The sequence below is a fragment of the Ustilago hordei genome, assembly GCF_900519145.1.
Source record: "Ustilago hordei strain Uho2 genome assembly, contig: UHO2_contig_02, whole genome shotgun sequence".
Classification (NCBI taxonomy): Eukaryota; Fungi; Basidiomycota; class Ustilaginomycetes; order Ustilaginales; family Ustilaginaceae; genus Ustilago; species Ustilago hordei.
In genome coordinates this window covers 817,402-831,143 of record NW_024545252.1, presented here as the reverse complement: position 1 = coordinate 831,143, position 13,742 = coordinate 817,402, and the positions used below count along the sequence as shown (strand labels likewise).

Sequence of the window (13,742 nt, the reverse complement as noted above, 5' to 3'; positions counted from 1 at the left end):
AATAGCGTTCTTACCGTTGGAGCTGTCAAAGGCGGACCCTGAACGAATTGCTCTTCCGTACCACGTAACCGGCAGCGAGAAGGCAGCCTACGACCATCAGCTGATCCCTCGGGTCGATCCGGCCTAATCTTGCCTTACCGCTGCCCCACCTTGCCGGCTATCATAGGTGCCAAGGTGTTGATCAAGGTCACCGGTGCGCCCTTCATCCCGTTATCTGCAAGCTTCATACATATACCTGCCTCTCCGGTATCACAACCTCAAATACGACCCTTTCCCCGCAAATCACCCCAAGTTACTGACGACTCCTTCTCAACACAAAAGCCATCATAGTCCTTCTTGTGAACAATCTTTGATCTGTTTCATTACACGGCCGGCATCTTGGAATATCTTAAATGTCTGGTCAGCAGGTGGTGGCGGCGGCGCCAACAGGGCGTCGCTTAACGGTCGGCTCTTCATCTCGATCCGTTCAAGCGAGTGTCTCTTATCGAAGGGGAACAAACACTCGCTCAGCAACAGGAATGTCAGCTTCAGCAACCAGCTCGCTATCTTCTTCTGTGCCAGTTGTCAAGCCGAACACTGCACAGCTACGACCTCGAGTGCCAATCGAGGCTACATTCACCAGCATGACTCTCGAAAGCGGAAAGACAAAAGACGATGTGGTACCCACCACCATATCAAGTACAGGAGACGTGAGGCCAGCTCGACCTGGAATGACACCAATGGAGCTGGTGGATAGCGATAGCGAGGCAGCCATCAATCCAGATAACGAAGTGATGGCAGTGGAAGGCGGTTGGCAAGGATGGCGAGTAGTCATCTGTGCATCTGTCTACTTCTTCTTCACTTTGGGATTGGTCTATTCGCTTGGTATCATCCAAGAAGCAATCGTGTCAGCAGGTGCATCTGACGCAGCAACACTAGGCTGGATCTCGTCCCTCGCCATCATACCAATGCCGGTCTTTTCGATTCCTTTCACCAAAGCCGTGGCTCGATTCGGCAACCGCGCTGTTGCTTCGGCCGGTGCGATCTGCGTCTCTGTTGGTTATGCTTGTCTCTCTACTTGCTGGTCACCGACCGACCAGCCTAAACTGCCACTTGGCGATGGTGTGCATCAGGGTCTCAAACTGCATATGGAGAGGATGGTCGTATTTGGGCTGATGCTCGGTATAGGATACGGCATGGTCTTCTTTTCGACAAGCCAAATTGCTGTCGGATACTTCAAGAGCAAAAGAGGGCTCGTGATTGGTATCGTGTATAGCGCAAGTGGTTTTGGAGGTGCAAGCTGTGCAATGCTGTTGCGCGTGATCGCGGACAAGGTCAGCCTTGCATGGTCGGTGAGGATCCTGGGAATCAGCGCAGGAGCCGCAATGCTGCCACTGGCATACTGGCTTGTGCCGCATCAGGATGAACGAAGGGAGCGTTGTGTTGAAGCTTTTCGTCTTTCGCTCTTCCTCGATGCTCGTTTCAACCTCTTGCTGTTTGCTACTGCACTTGGGACCTTCCCTCTCTTTGTTCCACCATTCTTGCTACCGACGTATGCAAAGTCGGCCGGCTTCAGCCCAAACACAGGTGCATGGCTGGTGGCAGGTTATAGCTTGGCATCAGCAGTAGGACGAGTGGGGTTTGGGATGGTAGCAGATACTAGAGTCGGGCCAGTGACAAGTCTCATGCTTGCTCTGGTGCTTGCAAGTATCAGTATCCTGGCGGTTTGGACTGTGTCAAACAGCTTGGCGACGTTGGCACTGGCAATGGTGCTGAACGGCGGAAGCTCAGGCGCGTTGTTGTCGCTACAGCCTCCTGTCAATGCTGCTATCTTTGGCGTCCATCAGACCGCTCTCACTATGGTAAGTTCTGGCACACTCATCACAGCATCAGACTATCTTTCTATAGCTAACCAACCTACCGCCTCCTCCCGCCTCTTTTCTTCATTGCAGTCGATGATGATGTGCTCGCGAGCATTTGGATCTCTCTTAGGTGGCCCTTTGGCAGGCTACCTGTTAGATGCCTTCGGTGGACCCAGAGCAGGCACAGGCGCGTATCGCCCAGCTCTCCTCGTCATGGGCAGCATTTGCTTCATCTCTGCCATTAGTGTTGTCTTTCTTCGATGCAAAGTAGCTGCCCGTCGTAATGTCACTTGGCGCGCTCGGATCTGATCTTCACCATCACCTGATCACTCCATCACCTGATCACCTCAATAGCAACAATGACTTGACTTGAAAAGATTGTGTATGTGCAAAGAGGGGCTTTATTCAGTATCGGCAACGTTGGATCGGGAGATGAATTGTCGGCGACTTTTGGGTGGTGAGTGTCGCTGTGGAGTTGAAACGGCCGAGACAAGATTTCTGATCCACTTATTCTGCTAAACTGGCTTACACGGTCAACTTGGAGTGCGCGCCGACTTTACCGCAAGCACCGCCTTTTCTTGTGTAAAAGCGACACACTGACGATCCGCTGTGTTGGCTGGCCCCCCCCCCTTTTTTTTCTTTTTTTTTTCCGCTAACGGCGATCTAACATCGACGTTGAACGAGCCGGTGTAGAATCCGTGCGGTTGCCGGCTGCTGCTCCTCTTGATGAATGCTTTGCTGCTTGACGATACTTTCTTCTTCAACATCACCAACGTCAGCTTCATCGTCTTTTTGCCCTAAACACAAGGCTGTAAGGCTTGCTTCTCCTCATTCATCGCCAACATCTTCGTCCGCTTCTGTATCACTACTGCCCATTCGTCTCGACTCGAAGCAAGCAAGCAAGCAAGCAACCGAAGGAGCTGACCTCTTCGTCATCAAACCGGATCCACATCAATCTCCGAACCATCGAAGGCAACTTTGGGTCTCCTCATCACATTGCAACGGCATAGTCTAACCAGTATGGCACGATACGGAAGACGGAGTGGCGGCTCGATGGAGTTCTGCTGTTGCTATCTTCCACTTGTCAATGTAGGCGCCTACCTTCTTGTCCTCGAGACTGCACTTGTTAGTCTTGCTGTCGGCATTTGCGCGCTTGCACCACCCGCCATTGTCGCTGGTCAAGGTGTCGTGCCGTCCTGGTCGAACAAACTCGTCGCAGCCCTTGGTTTCATCACCCTTGTTTGGCAGATGCTCGGTCTCGTTTCCGTTGCGCGTCAAAAGCCCACCCTCTACCGCACCTATCTCCGCATCAACACCGTGCTCACATTCGCCATCATCGCTGCCACCGTCGCCTTCCTCGTCGTCGCAGCGGCACAGCATAACAAGGCAATCACTACATGCGTCAACACGTACGGCGTCATGCCTGCCACTTCTACCTCATCTTCTTCCATTTCCCTTTCAGATGTTTCCGGTGAGTCTACCGATGCCTTTTCTCAGGATGGCAGGTCGATCTGCAACCTCTTGATCTGGGTTCAGACAGGTGTCATGGCTGGGTTGATTGTATTGATGGCTTTGACGCAGATCTATATGTTGGCTGCTCAGAGGGCGTACGGTGGAGAGCAGAGGAAGGCGTTTCGGGATAGCAAAGCTAGCTATCAGGACATTCCGATGAACCCGAGGGATTCGGCGGTGTGGGAGCCCAGTCCGACTGATCAGTATGGAGGATATGCGGGTGGACAGCACCAGGGTAGTTATGCGAGGGATGGCGGGTACGGTGATGGAGCCAATGCTTATGACTCGTATGCTACTACCCCTGGTGGAAAGCATGCCCATACGCCCTACTAGGCGCCTCACTCTGTGAGATCGGTCTGATCGTCGTTCAACTGCAGTGCACTCGTAATCGCATCTTCTTGTTGGACTCTTCAATACAATCTCAATGGACATTCTACTTCTCCACAATTCTTGCTGTATGTGACGGTGCTGCCCTGTATCGAGTTCTAACAGCCTGTTGGTGTCGAAATTCGGCTCCGAACAATGTCAAAAGTTGGACCCTGAACCCATGGCATTCATCAACGACCCTTTTATTTTTTTTCCCCTCGACCCTTCAACCTTCCTATCCGCTTTCCTCCACGCCAACACCCAACTTTCGTCACCTCTTCACACATCATACGCCATGTCCGGCCGTCAAGGAGGTAAAGCCAAGCCGCTCAAGGCTCCGAAGAAGCAGAACAAGGAGCTTGATGATGAAGTAAGTGCGCCCCACCCACTCTGAATCTTGAGAGAAGAAAGGTTGCTGATGATGTTATGATTGGTTTCCTGGGTATTGTAGGACCTTGCCTTCCAGAAGAAGCAGAAGGAGGAAGAGGCTGCCAGGAAAGCTGCTGTTGCCAAGATGAATGGTGGTAAGAAGAAGTAGACCTGCGCTTCTCCTTTAGCAGCTCGAAATCTGTATGCATTTTGCAACTCTCGACATAGCGAGTCTCATTCGCCTGTCGTAACTGCCTTGTCGTATGCCAGGAGGATTATCGATACATTCAGCATTTGGACATACTGGACTCAATCGTGCGCCTAGCGTGATCTGCGTCAAAGGAATGAACTAGGGCTTGTTAGCGTGAAAAGTTCCTTATTGGTAATGCACCGAAAGCAAAGTACAGGATTCGTCGGCCACCACTGTGTAGGACAAGCGCTGTACCGACAGACTCAGACACCGTGTAGTGAGTAAAGCTGTTCCAATGTCTTTCGGTGAATATATAATAAGCTCTCGTGCATTCCATGACATCTGCGGCCATAGAACCTTGAAAGCACCGCATCCCGTCCGATCTGCGAAGTTAAGCAAGGTATCGCCTAGTCAGTACTGCGGTGGGGGACCACGCGGGAATCCTAGGTGCTGCAGTTGTTTTTGCTGCTCAAAACCTCTTTCCTCTTGCTCTGCGCTGCACCAGTAATCGGTGATACTAGCTTTGCCCGATTTGGCCCGTCAAACCTTGGGGAAAGATGGGTGATCAAGGGCAAGGGCTCCTTTTGCACCTGATGACGATCCATTTGTTACTGAAGATAACCATCCAATATGATGATGTTGCTTGACCTAAGCGGATACGGAAGAGATCGGGCAAAGTCGATCTGATCAGAGATCGGACAGACCCGATCTCACCAGAGATCGGGTACAACCTAGTTCCCCCCTCGTTGTCAGACTTGGTCATTAAGTAGGATACATGCACATTCGGCATGTGCCACCCAGATGTATATATATATCGAGCTGATGGTTCTAAGCTCTGACCATGTTCGATTAGTCAGTTGAGTACAAGTGTTTCTGGCCTAAAATAGCAGCAGTAGTGTGCTGCGACTATCGCCGATCGTAGATCATCGCCGTCCTCCTCATCTTTTCTCATTTGTTTGTTCTGCTTTTGCATGCTAGATTCGCTTACTCTCTCCCTCTATCAAGCCGACAAACCCGACTTTGTAGCAGCGGAAAGCCGGTGTTCGCGAATCTCGCCTCGCTTTGGACCACATGTCGAGCAAACAGAAGTTTGTGAAAGCAATCGTACCTGATTCGACGCCGCCCCGGCGCTGCAAACACATCTGACTTACCGACGGTTCAAGGCAGGACGTCGCTCCGTTTCGCAAATCTCGCTCAGCTAGCCATAAGTTTGCGAGCAAAAAGGTCTCGATCATGGCTGTTGCGAGTCTTGCATAAAAACAACGGTTCATGCAAAGCAGAGAACAATGGGAAGAGAAGAAGAAGATCAACTTAGGGGATTGCTTCCCATGCTCCTGCAAGGCTATCGATCGGCTCCTACGCTGCCATGCGTCCGAGAGAGAGCAGGCAAGAGGTTGCAAATCTGTTTCATATTGTGCGGATGGATGAGAGCTGCTTGAACGGTGGGGAATTAGATTAGCGTTATCACCGCCTCACTTTAGGATTGCACTCTTCTTCCATTCCACATCATCTCTTCAACTCTTTATCTCTCTGCGCCATCAAAAGCATCCACAGCATCAACTTTCCAGATCTCCAATCTCATATCCTGCATCCAACAACAACGACCACAATACTGACAGCTGTCGATTCATGGTGAACTCGACCCTTCCAACCACAAACAACCACAATGGCAACAACAACAGCTCAGCCTTGAACTTCAACTCCACCAGTGCCGGTGCCGGTACAGCCAACCTCATTGATGCCCAAGACGACTCGTCAGTGCAGGCACCGCACCACACTATCACAGGCGACAGCGATAGCGGCGACGACGATGACGCAAGCACAAACGTAGGCAGCTTTTCAGACCGCCCAATAGACGCCGCCTCCTCGAATCTCAAGTCAATATCCTCCCAACAACAGATTCGGGTCACCGACTATGATGAGCAAGATAACGACGAGGACGCGGATGCAAAAACACGCCAAGCTGGCGATTCGGCGTATTCTGCTGGCTCCCACCAAAAGGGGGAATACGATTTGGAGGGGGCCCACAAAAACCCACCTCGTCGCTTACGCCCTGCTCTCCCAAATGAAGACGTCGACGATGAATACGAGACCCAAGCGTCCCTCCTCGGTACAGCTGGCTTTGTGGACCGTCGTGGCACAGCTCCCAGACTCGCTGCTCGCTCTGCTTTTTCCCGCTTTTGGGAGATCGCGAGGGAGGCACTACCCACCTTGATTGTCTCGGTTCTTTCGCTCATGTTCTCTGGAGAGCTGCTGGTACATCTCGCTCGCTGGCCAGTCCTTCGGAAAGTCGATAAACTTTTCATCCTCATCCCCATCCTGCTCAACATGAAGGGAAATCTCGAGATGAACCTCTCCCTTCGCATGTCCACATCTGCCAACATCGGAGAACTCGACGTGAGAAGAACAAGAGAGACGCTGATTAAGGGCAATTTGGCGCTGCTGCAGGTGCAGGCGTTGATCGTCTCCATGTTCGCAGGTGTACTAGCATTTGTGTTGGGTGTAGTGACACCGGATCCGCAGGTGCAAGGTCCAGCTGTGACACCTTTGCCAACAACACCACCACAAACACCAGAGAATGCGTTGATACAGAGTATCGTCAGGAGTGCTTTTTCAGCTGTTACTTTGCGGAATCGTCGTCGAGCGATCCCCAACTCAGCTGGCAGTTTGCAAAAGAGACGTATCATTCACCACCACCCGAAACCGCCGACGGATCCATCACTGCGTCTGCGCAATGGATACTTCGAATTCGTACTCGTCATTGCTACCGGTATGCTTTCTGCCTCGTTGTCTTCAGCCGTGTTGGGATCGTTCATGTGCGCGCTCGTGGTGATTGCGAGAAGAGCAGGTGCGAATCCGGATAACATCGCTTCCCCTCTGGCTGCATCGTTAGGTGATCTTACCACTCTTACCCTGCTAGCATTGCTCGCCAGCGCATTGGTGCATTTCGAAGGCACATTCCTCGCCACTGTTATTCTGGCTGCAATGGCAGTGGCTTGCATCGTGTCGTTCATTGTGACCTACCGCAATGCGTACGTGAGGGAACTGCTCACTTCAGGCTGGGTCCCGCTTTTGGTGGCTATGTTCATTTCCTCTGGCGCTGGTTTAGTCTTGGACAACTTTGTTGGCAAATACCAAGGTTTTGCACTACTAGCACCTGTCATCTCCGGCCTCCCCGGGGCGTGCGCAGCCATCTTCGCCTCGCGTATCACGACAGCTCTCCACTCCGGTAAAGGCGCAACGCTTCTCCGTGCCAGCAGCGAAGCGGGCAACATGGGTGGTCTCCGCGGCATCATCGCATCCACCTGCTCCGTACTTGCAATCCCACCCATCGAAGGCTGGCTAGTCCCTCTCTCACTCCTCACCATGGGCGTGGGCATCAAATCGGTATTCATCGTTCTCATCAGAGCTTCTGGTCAGATGACGTTTGGGTGGATCTTCACCCTGACCTTCATCGCGGCTAGTATAACGGCCAACATGTTTGCCTTGTATTTGGCCCATGTGATCTGTTTGGTGCTGTGGAGTAGGGATTATGATCCCGATATCTACTGTTTGCCCTTTGTTAGTAGTATTGTGGATGTGGTGGGACAGAATCTGTTGGTCTTGACGTTTGGTGTGGCGACCGGGTTGGGGGATCATGTGACGGCGGCGGTGAATGCTGGCGCTGGTCATGGGGGTGTCTAAAGAGGCAAAGAAGGAGGTTTGGTTAATTTGTACTTTAAGATTCTTTCATTTATCGTTTTTCATCAAGCATGATTCACTCAGTAAGCCCTCGGAGTTAGTGTGTGTGTGTCTGTGTGTGTGTGGATATGAGCAGAAGAATGAGGAGAAGACGTCGAGTGAGCGAGAGGGTCAAGGTATGCTCAGCCACGTGGGCGACAGTTGAGCAGGCTTAACATGAGTGAGATTTCGGCCGAGAGACGGAAGTCGGAACTGTCACTGAAGAAGGCGATCTGACATCTCTTTGCTTTCTTGTACTCTCTGTCGAGCCCACAGCTGATCCTCTCTCCACTCACTCTTCATCACCTTCATCTCCTCATCGTCGGTCGTCCTATCTTTCGCCCCTTTGCTCTAGCGGCTACAGCGGCTCTTGACCCACGACTCCGAAGTCGACATCGTCGAGCTATCACAACAGTCCGCGATACAGTCGTAGAAATCATCGCTTCCAACAACTTCCACTTTGACCAGACAATCTGTCATCATCCTCTTTCTGCTCCATACCCTCTTCATACCAACTCCTTCGACGACCACAAATCAGCATCGGGACAAGACCACGGTCCAAGAAAGCTCGTCACGATGTCTCCAACGGCCGTCGCTCAAGCCACCGCCTCTCCTGGCTCACCCTCCCCTAAACAAACCAAAAATGCATCATCATCTTCACACTCCTCCCCTTCCAACCCACCCTCCCCCCTTACCCCCGTCGATGACCACCACCACTCTTCTCATCCGTCCACCTCCAAACGAACTCTCGAAGAAGAAGAAGAACTCGAAGCCCGCTCTCTCTTCCCTCACCTACCCTCCCCACCCCCTTACAAAAAACGAACATGGACACCTACCCTACACCTCACCCAACCTCCCGCCCCTCCGCAACCCGATCCACGAACAGTGCAAGAAATGGCAGCACAGACAGCAGCCACCGCTCTCGGATACGAAGGTAGACGCATAAAAAAATTCATGCAGCGTCGAACCGTTGACTATTTCGGTTCCCTTTCCCACTACAATCTTCGTTCCAACCTTCGCACTTGCAACCGAGCTGATGGATTGCTGGGTGGAGTATATCCCACACCGCATAGTATTCCCACTTTCCTACTTCCCGTGGGGTATGGGAATCTGAGTACGAGCGTTGCCAAGGTAATGGTTCATACTTCGACAAATAAGATCAGGTGTCCGGTGAACGTGGTTAGATGGATGCCGGATGGGAGGAGGGTGTTGACAGGAAGTACGAGTGGAGAGTTTACGTTGTGGAACGGATTGACGTTTAACTTTGAAACGATTATGCAGGCTCATGATTCTGCGGTTAGGGCTATGGCCTGGTCGAAAAGTGGAACCTTCCTCGTTTCGGCAGATCAAAACGGGACGATTAAGTACTTCCAATCCAATCTAAACACTCTACAGGCCTTCCCAGGGCACGCCGATTCAGCTAGAGGCTTGGCGTTCAGTCCGGACGATAGCAAGTTCGCTTCGTGTGGAGACGATAGTTTGTTGAAAATATGGGATTTTGACTCAGCAAGGCAGATTAGAGAGCTCACGGGGCATGGATGGGATGTTAAATGTCTCGATTGGCACCACTCGAAAGGTCTCCTAGTCTCCGGATCGAAGGATAACTTGGTTAAGGTATGGGATCCGAGATCTACCCCTAACGGAACTTGCTTAGCTACTTTCCACAATCACAAGAATACGGTTCAAGCGACAAAGTTCAGTCCGGATGGAATGCGGTTTGCTACAGCGAGCAGAGATATGACGGTTAAAATCTACGACCTTCGAATGATGGCTGAACATCTCACCCTCCGTGGTCATTCGAAAGAAGTTTGTTCACTCGATTGGCACCCTTTGCATCACGATCTGTTGGTCAGCGGAGGAAGTGAGGGGAGTATGTTATTCTGGGATTTGAGTGGAGCGAGTGCGGAAGCGATGAGTGGGGTGAATTTGGCTGAGAAAAGTTTGGTTGGTGGTGGTGGAGATGGTATGGATGCTGGTGAAGGACGCAGAACTCACACTGGAACAGCAGTTGGGGCTGCGGGTGGTGCAGGGGAAGGAGGCTTGTTGTATAGAAATGACACAGCGCATGAGAGTAACATCTGGAGTCTGGAATGGCATCCTTTCGGACACATCCTTTGTTCGGGTAGTAATGATCATATGACTCGGTTTTGGAGTAGAGCTAGACCTGCTGATTCCACTCCTAGCCACTCACAGCAACAACAGGCAGGGTTCGATGTGAGCGCCAGTTTCTTAGGTGGTGTTGGCTTGGCAGTCGGAGGAGATGATAGTTTCATTCCGGGTTTGGGCGCGGGGAAGAGCTTTATTCCTACTCCGGCGAAGATGGAATTAGTACAAGCAGGGTTTGGTGGAGATGATAGTTTTGTACTTCCCGGGTTGGGGATGGCGAGTGGAGGTGGTGGTGGGTATAATGCACCACCACCACCACCAACACCAATGGCAGGGGGAGGAGGTTTCACACCAGGAACAGGCGCAAATGCTCCCTTACCGGGCGCAGGAGGATCAAATTTCGGCTGGAATACTCGCCAACAACAACCACCGTCCGGAGGACCGCGACCAGGCGGTACATACGGATCCCTCTACTAAACCATCCTCAATCTTGATACCCCTCTCACCATCGCAATACAGCATCACACAATTCTCACATCACACATCTCTTCTTGTGCATGTGAGGCATGGAACCACAAATGAAATTGCCGAAACGATATGCCCAAAAAAAATAAAAAATGAAACTTGAGCAAAACATGAAAAGATTCTCACCCCATCAACACCCTCATCTCGCCATTGACAATCCAAGCACTTCCGGCTTTCTTCTCTTTCTTCGCATAAGCGCTGATTCTTTCGGCGATCGCATTCTTACTTGCACTCATACAGAGTTTATCCAGCAACTCCTTCAAATCGTCTACTAGGCCGGCTCGGGTTTTTGTGCATCCATCGATTGCTTTGAGTAGGTGTGGGATTGCTTCTGGTTTGAGTTGGTGCTTGAATTCTCCTTGAGCTTTCTCCGCAGGGTTAGAGGTGGAAGGGGTGGAGGTAGAGGAGGGTTGAGCTTCGTTCCAAAGTGCAGCAAGGACTCCTCCGGCTGGTAAAGCTGCTTTGCGGACTTTGGTGGGCGTATCCTCCTCCATCGGCACGGTCGCAGAGTCGCTGGAACGTTCGACCGAGGTGAATGTGAAGGGATTGAGTCCAAAACAAGCATCATTGAGCATCTCGATTCTGTACGCCGAGAAGAGCTCATACTCGCACTTGCCGAATTCCGACTCCCAGTGCGGCCCTGTGGAAAAGGGCACGAGCTTAGAGTCGAATCTCCTGCCTAGCAACTTAACCTTCTTCTTTTTCTTCGGATGCAACAAGTTGGTAACGTCAACCTTTGGCGCAGGTGGAAGAGGCAAACCTTTTGCATCCACCTCGACAATTTCATCATCTCCATCCACCTGCATCGCAGCCAAACGCTGCTGCTCCTCCTCTTCCTCCACCTCTAAATCATCCACTAACCAATCATCCATCTCTGAATCCTCCTCTTCATCCGCCAAACTCTCCTTCTCTTCATCTCCATCTCCCCCCTGTACATCTTCACCCTCCACTTGGCCCAATTCTTCCCAATCGGCATCCGAGTCGTAGGAATAGTCCAAACTAACAGGATCTTGTCCAAGCGGGCATCGAGGAGAGATGAGATTGGTAGACTTGGTCCAAGTGCCGTACCAACCTGGACGACGGTCTGATTCGAACTGAAGAAGTTTAAGCTGCACTTTGCATCGATCTTGGAGAGTTTCGAAGGCCTTTTCGGCTTGTTCTTGGGCGTTACCGCCAAGGACGTCGGATTCCGTGACGATGCGTTTGATTTCGCGGACGGAAACGGGGGGATGGACTCCTTTGCGCCGTCGAGCAAGCTTCGGGTTGGCGGATGAGGATGAACCTTTAAGGACGCATGCTCGGGCAAGGAACTGCGAGAGCATTTCTTCGCGGCTCAAGTCCTGCTGAGCGATCTCCTTTGGCTTGTCATCCACCTTCTTGGAGGGGATGAAGCGGTTGATCGGAGCCAGATCCTTGTACTGGCAAGGCAGGAAAGTGCGGTCAAAGTCCGAAACAGTCGCGGCTGCTTTTCCCCCGGCGCCGCTGCCAGAAGCGACGGCCACGATCGCGCTTGGCTTGGTAGGGTTCTTAGGGGCGGCCTTCTTGACGAACGAGGTCAAGAAGTTAACTTGACGCTTCTTCTGCTCTTCTGCCTTTTTTATCTCTACCTCTTTTGCTTCTTTTGCCTTTTGCCTTTCGAGCTCCTTGGCTTCACGTTCGAGTCGTTTGGCCTCCTTGGCCTTCAAACGCTCCGTTCTGGCCGCCTCCTTCTCTTCCTTCTCCTTCTGCTTCTCGGATGAGAGCTCTGCTGGCTCCTTAGCCTTGCGCTTCTCCTTTGGCGAGGACGAGGCGGAGGGTGTCGATGTCTCGGCTGCAGTTGCTGCACTCTTACCGGATGGTTGAGGGGTGGATGCAGAAGAAGGCGACTTGCGCTTGCGAGAGGCGACAGGAGTCGAGGGAGCGGTGGTTCCTGCATTGTCGTGTTCCGTATCGGCGACTGAGCCATCGTCGAGGTCGTCACTATCATTGGCGATGGGCTGAGAGGCCGAGCCTGCTGCGCAGGCCTGCGCTTTCGACTTGAACTTAGATGGCGTCGATGTAGAGGCGAAAGTGGACGCAGATGACGACGGCTTGTAGAGTGCGACAGTAGCGGAAATCTTTGACTTGACGCCCTTGCTGAGCAATGCCTGTCTGTCCTCCTCCGTCAAGCTACTGAAAATCTGCTGTGCTTGTTCTCTTGCTGATTCACGCTCTGTTCGGCGTTCGGTGAGCTTGTCTAGAAAGTCAGATGGGAGCATGGATTGATCTGTGACCTCCCATCGCCAGAGTTGGAGAGCTGCAGGCACAGCACTGGCATCTTCAGTAGACGACTGTAACGCAAAAGCGCTGTTGTCGATACCGTAGTTTCTCCTCTCAGCGACAGCATTGATGGCAGCCTGAATGCTAGGCAGAGGCAGCTTGTTCTTACCGCTCGTAGACGCACTTGATGCCTCCGAGTCGCTCGAACCCAATTCCGCTTCTGGCAAGAGATGATTTCGGATCGTCTTTGAAAGTTCTACCAACGACTTTTCGCTCTCGTGAGCCAGCTTGGCAATGACGTGAAGGTGCTCTGATGGAATTTCATCGGGTTTGTCTTGCTTGTCGAGGAACTCCTGAAACCTGATGACGGCTTTGAGAACGGGTAGGGTTCCTGACCAGTTGATAGCCTTCTGTTTCAGTACCAGCTTACCATTTTTGAGCCCGACGAGCGGTGTAGTGCCACTGCTACTGAGCTTTGCCTTCTTTGCGGCAGGAGCTGAAGGCGAAGACGAGGGCTGCGATGGCTTTGCAGTTGTAGCTGAGTGCGTCTTTGTGAGTCTGTTCGCCTTCATCTTTGACTGTTCCGCTGGTGTCTGAATGATCGGACGATTGTCGGCATCGCTGGAAGAAGCGTTGGTAGGCTTGGACTGTGGCTGTGTGGTGGTAGAGGCTTTCCGCTTCAAGGTGTTGGTAGACATGGCCCGATCGATGTTGATGTCCGAATCGGAAAGCATAGCATCAAAACACGATGAAGGCGAAGGCGAAGGAGGGGGAGCAAGTACGCTCATCGCTGGACCCGAGGAGATATATATTTGTGCTCGAGAGCGTAGGAGAGATGCTTCGTTTGTGTTCGGGAGGACAGGTGCGAGAAGGGA

At 52.0% G+C, this 13,742-nt stretch overlaps 6 protein-coding genes and 1 non-coding gene across 7 annotated transcripts; 6 read left to right on the top strand and 1 right to left on the bottom strand.

Annotated features, from left to right (window-relative positions):
* Window positions 1-518: 518 nt before the first annotated feature.
* Window positions 519-2,150, top strand: UHO2_01078 (uncharacterized protein; the record flags this gene model as incomplete). Its single annotated transcript, XM_041553546.1, has 2 exons — window positions 519-1,841; window positions 1,932-2,150. 2 exons carry the CDS (start codon window positions 519-521, stop codon window positions 2,148-2,150), a joined length of 1,542 nt encoding a protein of 513 aa, XP_041409480.1.
* A 711-nt stretch (window positions 2,151-2,861) lies between these two features.
* Window positions 2,862-3,686, top strand: UHO2_01077 (uncharacterized protein; the record flags this gene model as incomplete). Its single annotated transcript, XM_041553545.1, has 1 exon — window positions 2,862-3,686. The coding sequence occupies one exon, from the start codon at window positions 2,862-2,864 to the stop codon at window positions 3,684-3,686; it is 825 nt and encodes a 274-aa protein (XP_041409479.1).
* Window positions 3,687-4,014: 328 nt separating this feature from the next.
* UHO2_01076 (uncharacterized protein) lies at window positions 4,015-4,257 on the top strand (the record flags this gene model as incomplete). The annotated part of the gene is made up of 2 exons (XM_041553544.1): window positions 4,015-4,089; window positions 4,171-4,257. The coding sequence occupies 2 exons, from the start codon at window positions 4,015-4,017 to the stop codon at window positions 4,255-4,257; spliced, it is 162 nt and encodes a 53-aa protein (XP_041409478.1).
* Window positions 4,258-4,622: 365 nt separating this feature from the next.
* On the top strand, window positions 4,623-4,737 carry UHO2_10170. The gene has a single exon (XR_005960678.1). It is a non-coding gene; the product is annotated as a ribosomal RNA (ribosomal RNA).
* A 1,170-nt stretch (window positions 4,738-5,907) lies between these two features.
* Window positions 5,908-7,962, top strand: UHO2_01075 (uncharacterized protein; the record flags this gene model as incomplete). The annotated part of the gene is made up of 1 exon (XM_041553543.1): window positions 5,908-7,962. The coding sequence occupies one exon, from the start codon at window positions 5,908-5,910 to the stop codon at window positions 7,960-7,962; it is 2,055 nt and encodes a 684-aa protein (XP_041409477.1).
* A 612-nt stretch (window positions 7,963-8,574) lies between these two features.
* Window positions 8,575-10,581, top strand: UHO2_01074 (uncharacterized protein; the record flags this gene model as incomplete). The annotated part of the gene is made up of 1 exon (XM_041553542.1): window positions 8,575-10,581. The coding sequence occupies one exon, from the start codon at window positions 8,575-8,577 to the stop codon at window positions 10,579-10,581; it is 2,007 nt and encodes a 668-aa protein (XP_041409476.1).
* A 170-nt stretch (window positions 10,582-10,751) lies between these two features.
* UHO2_01073 (uncharacterized protein) lies at window positions 10,752-13,655 on the bottom strand (the record flags this gene model as incomplete). Its single annotated transcript, XM_041553541.1, has 1 exon — window positions 10,752-13,655. One exon carries the CDS (start codon window positions 13,653-13,655, stop codon window positions 10,752-10,754), a length of 2,904 nt encoding a protein of 967 aa, XP_041409475.1.
* Between the last annotated feature and the right edge of the window lie 87 nt (window positions 13,656-13,742).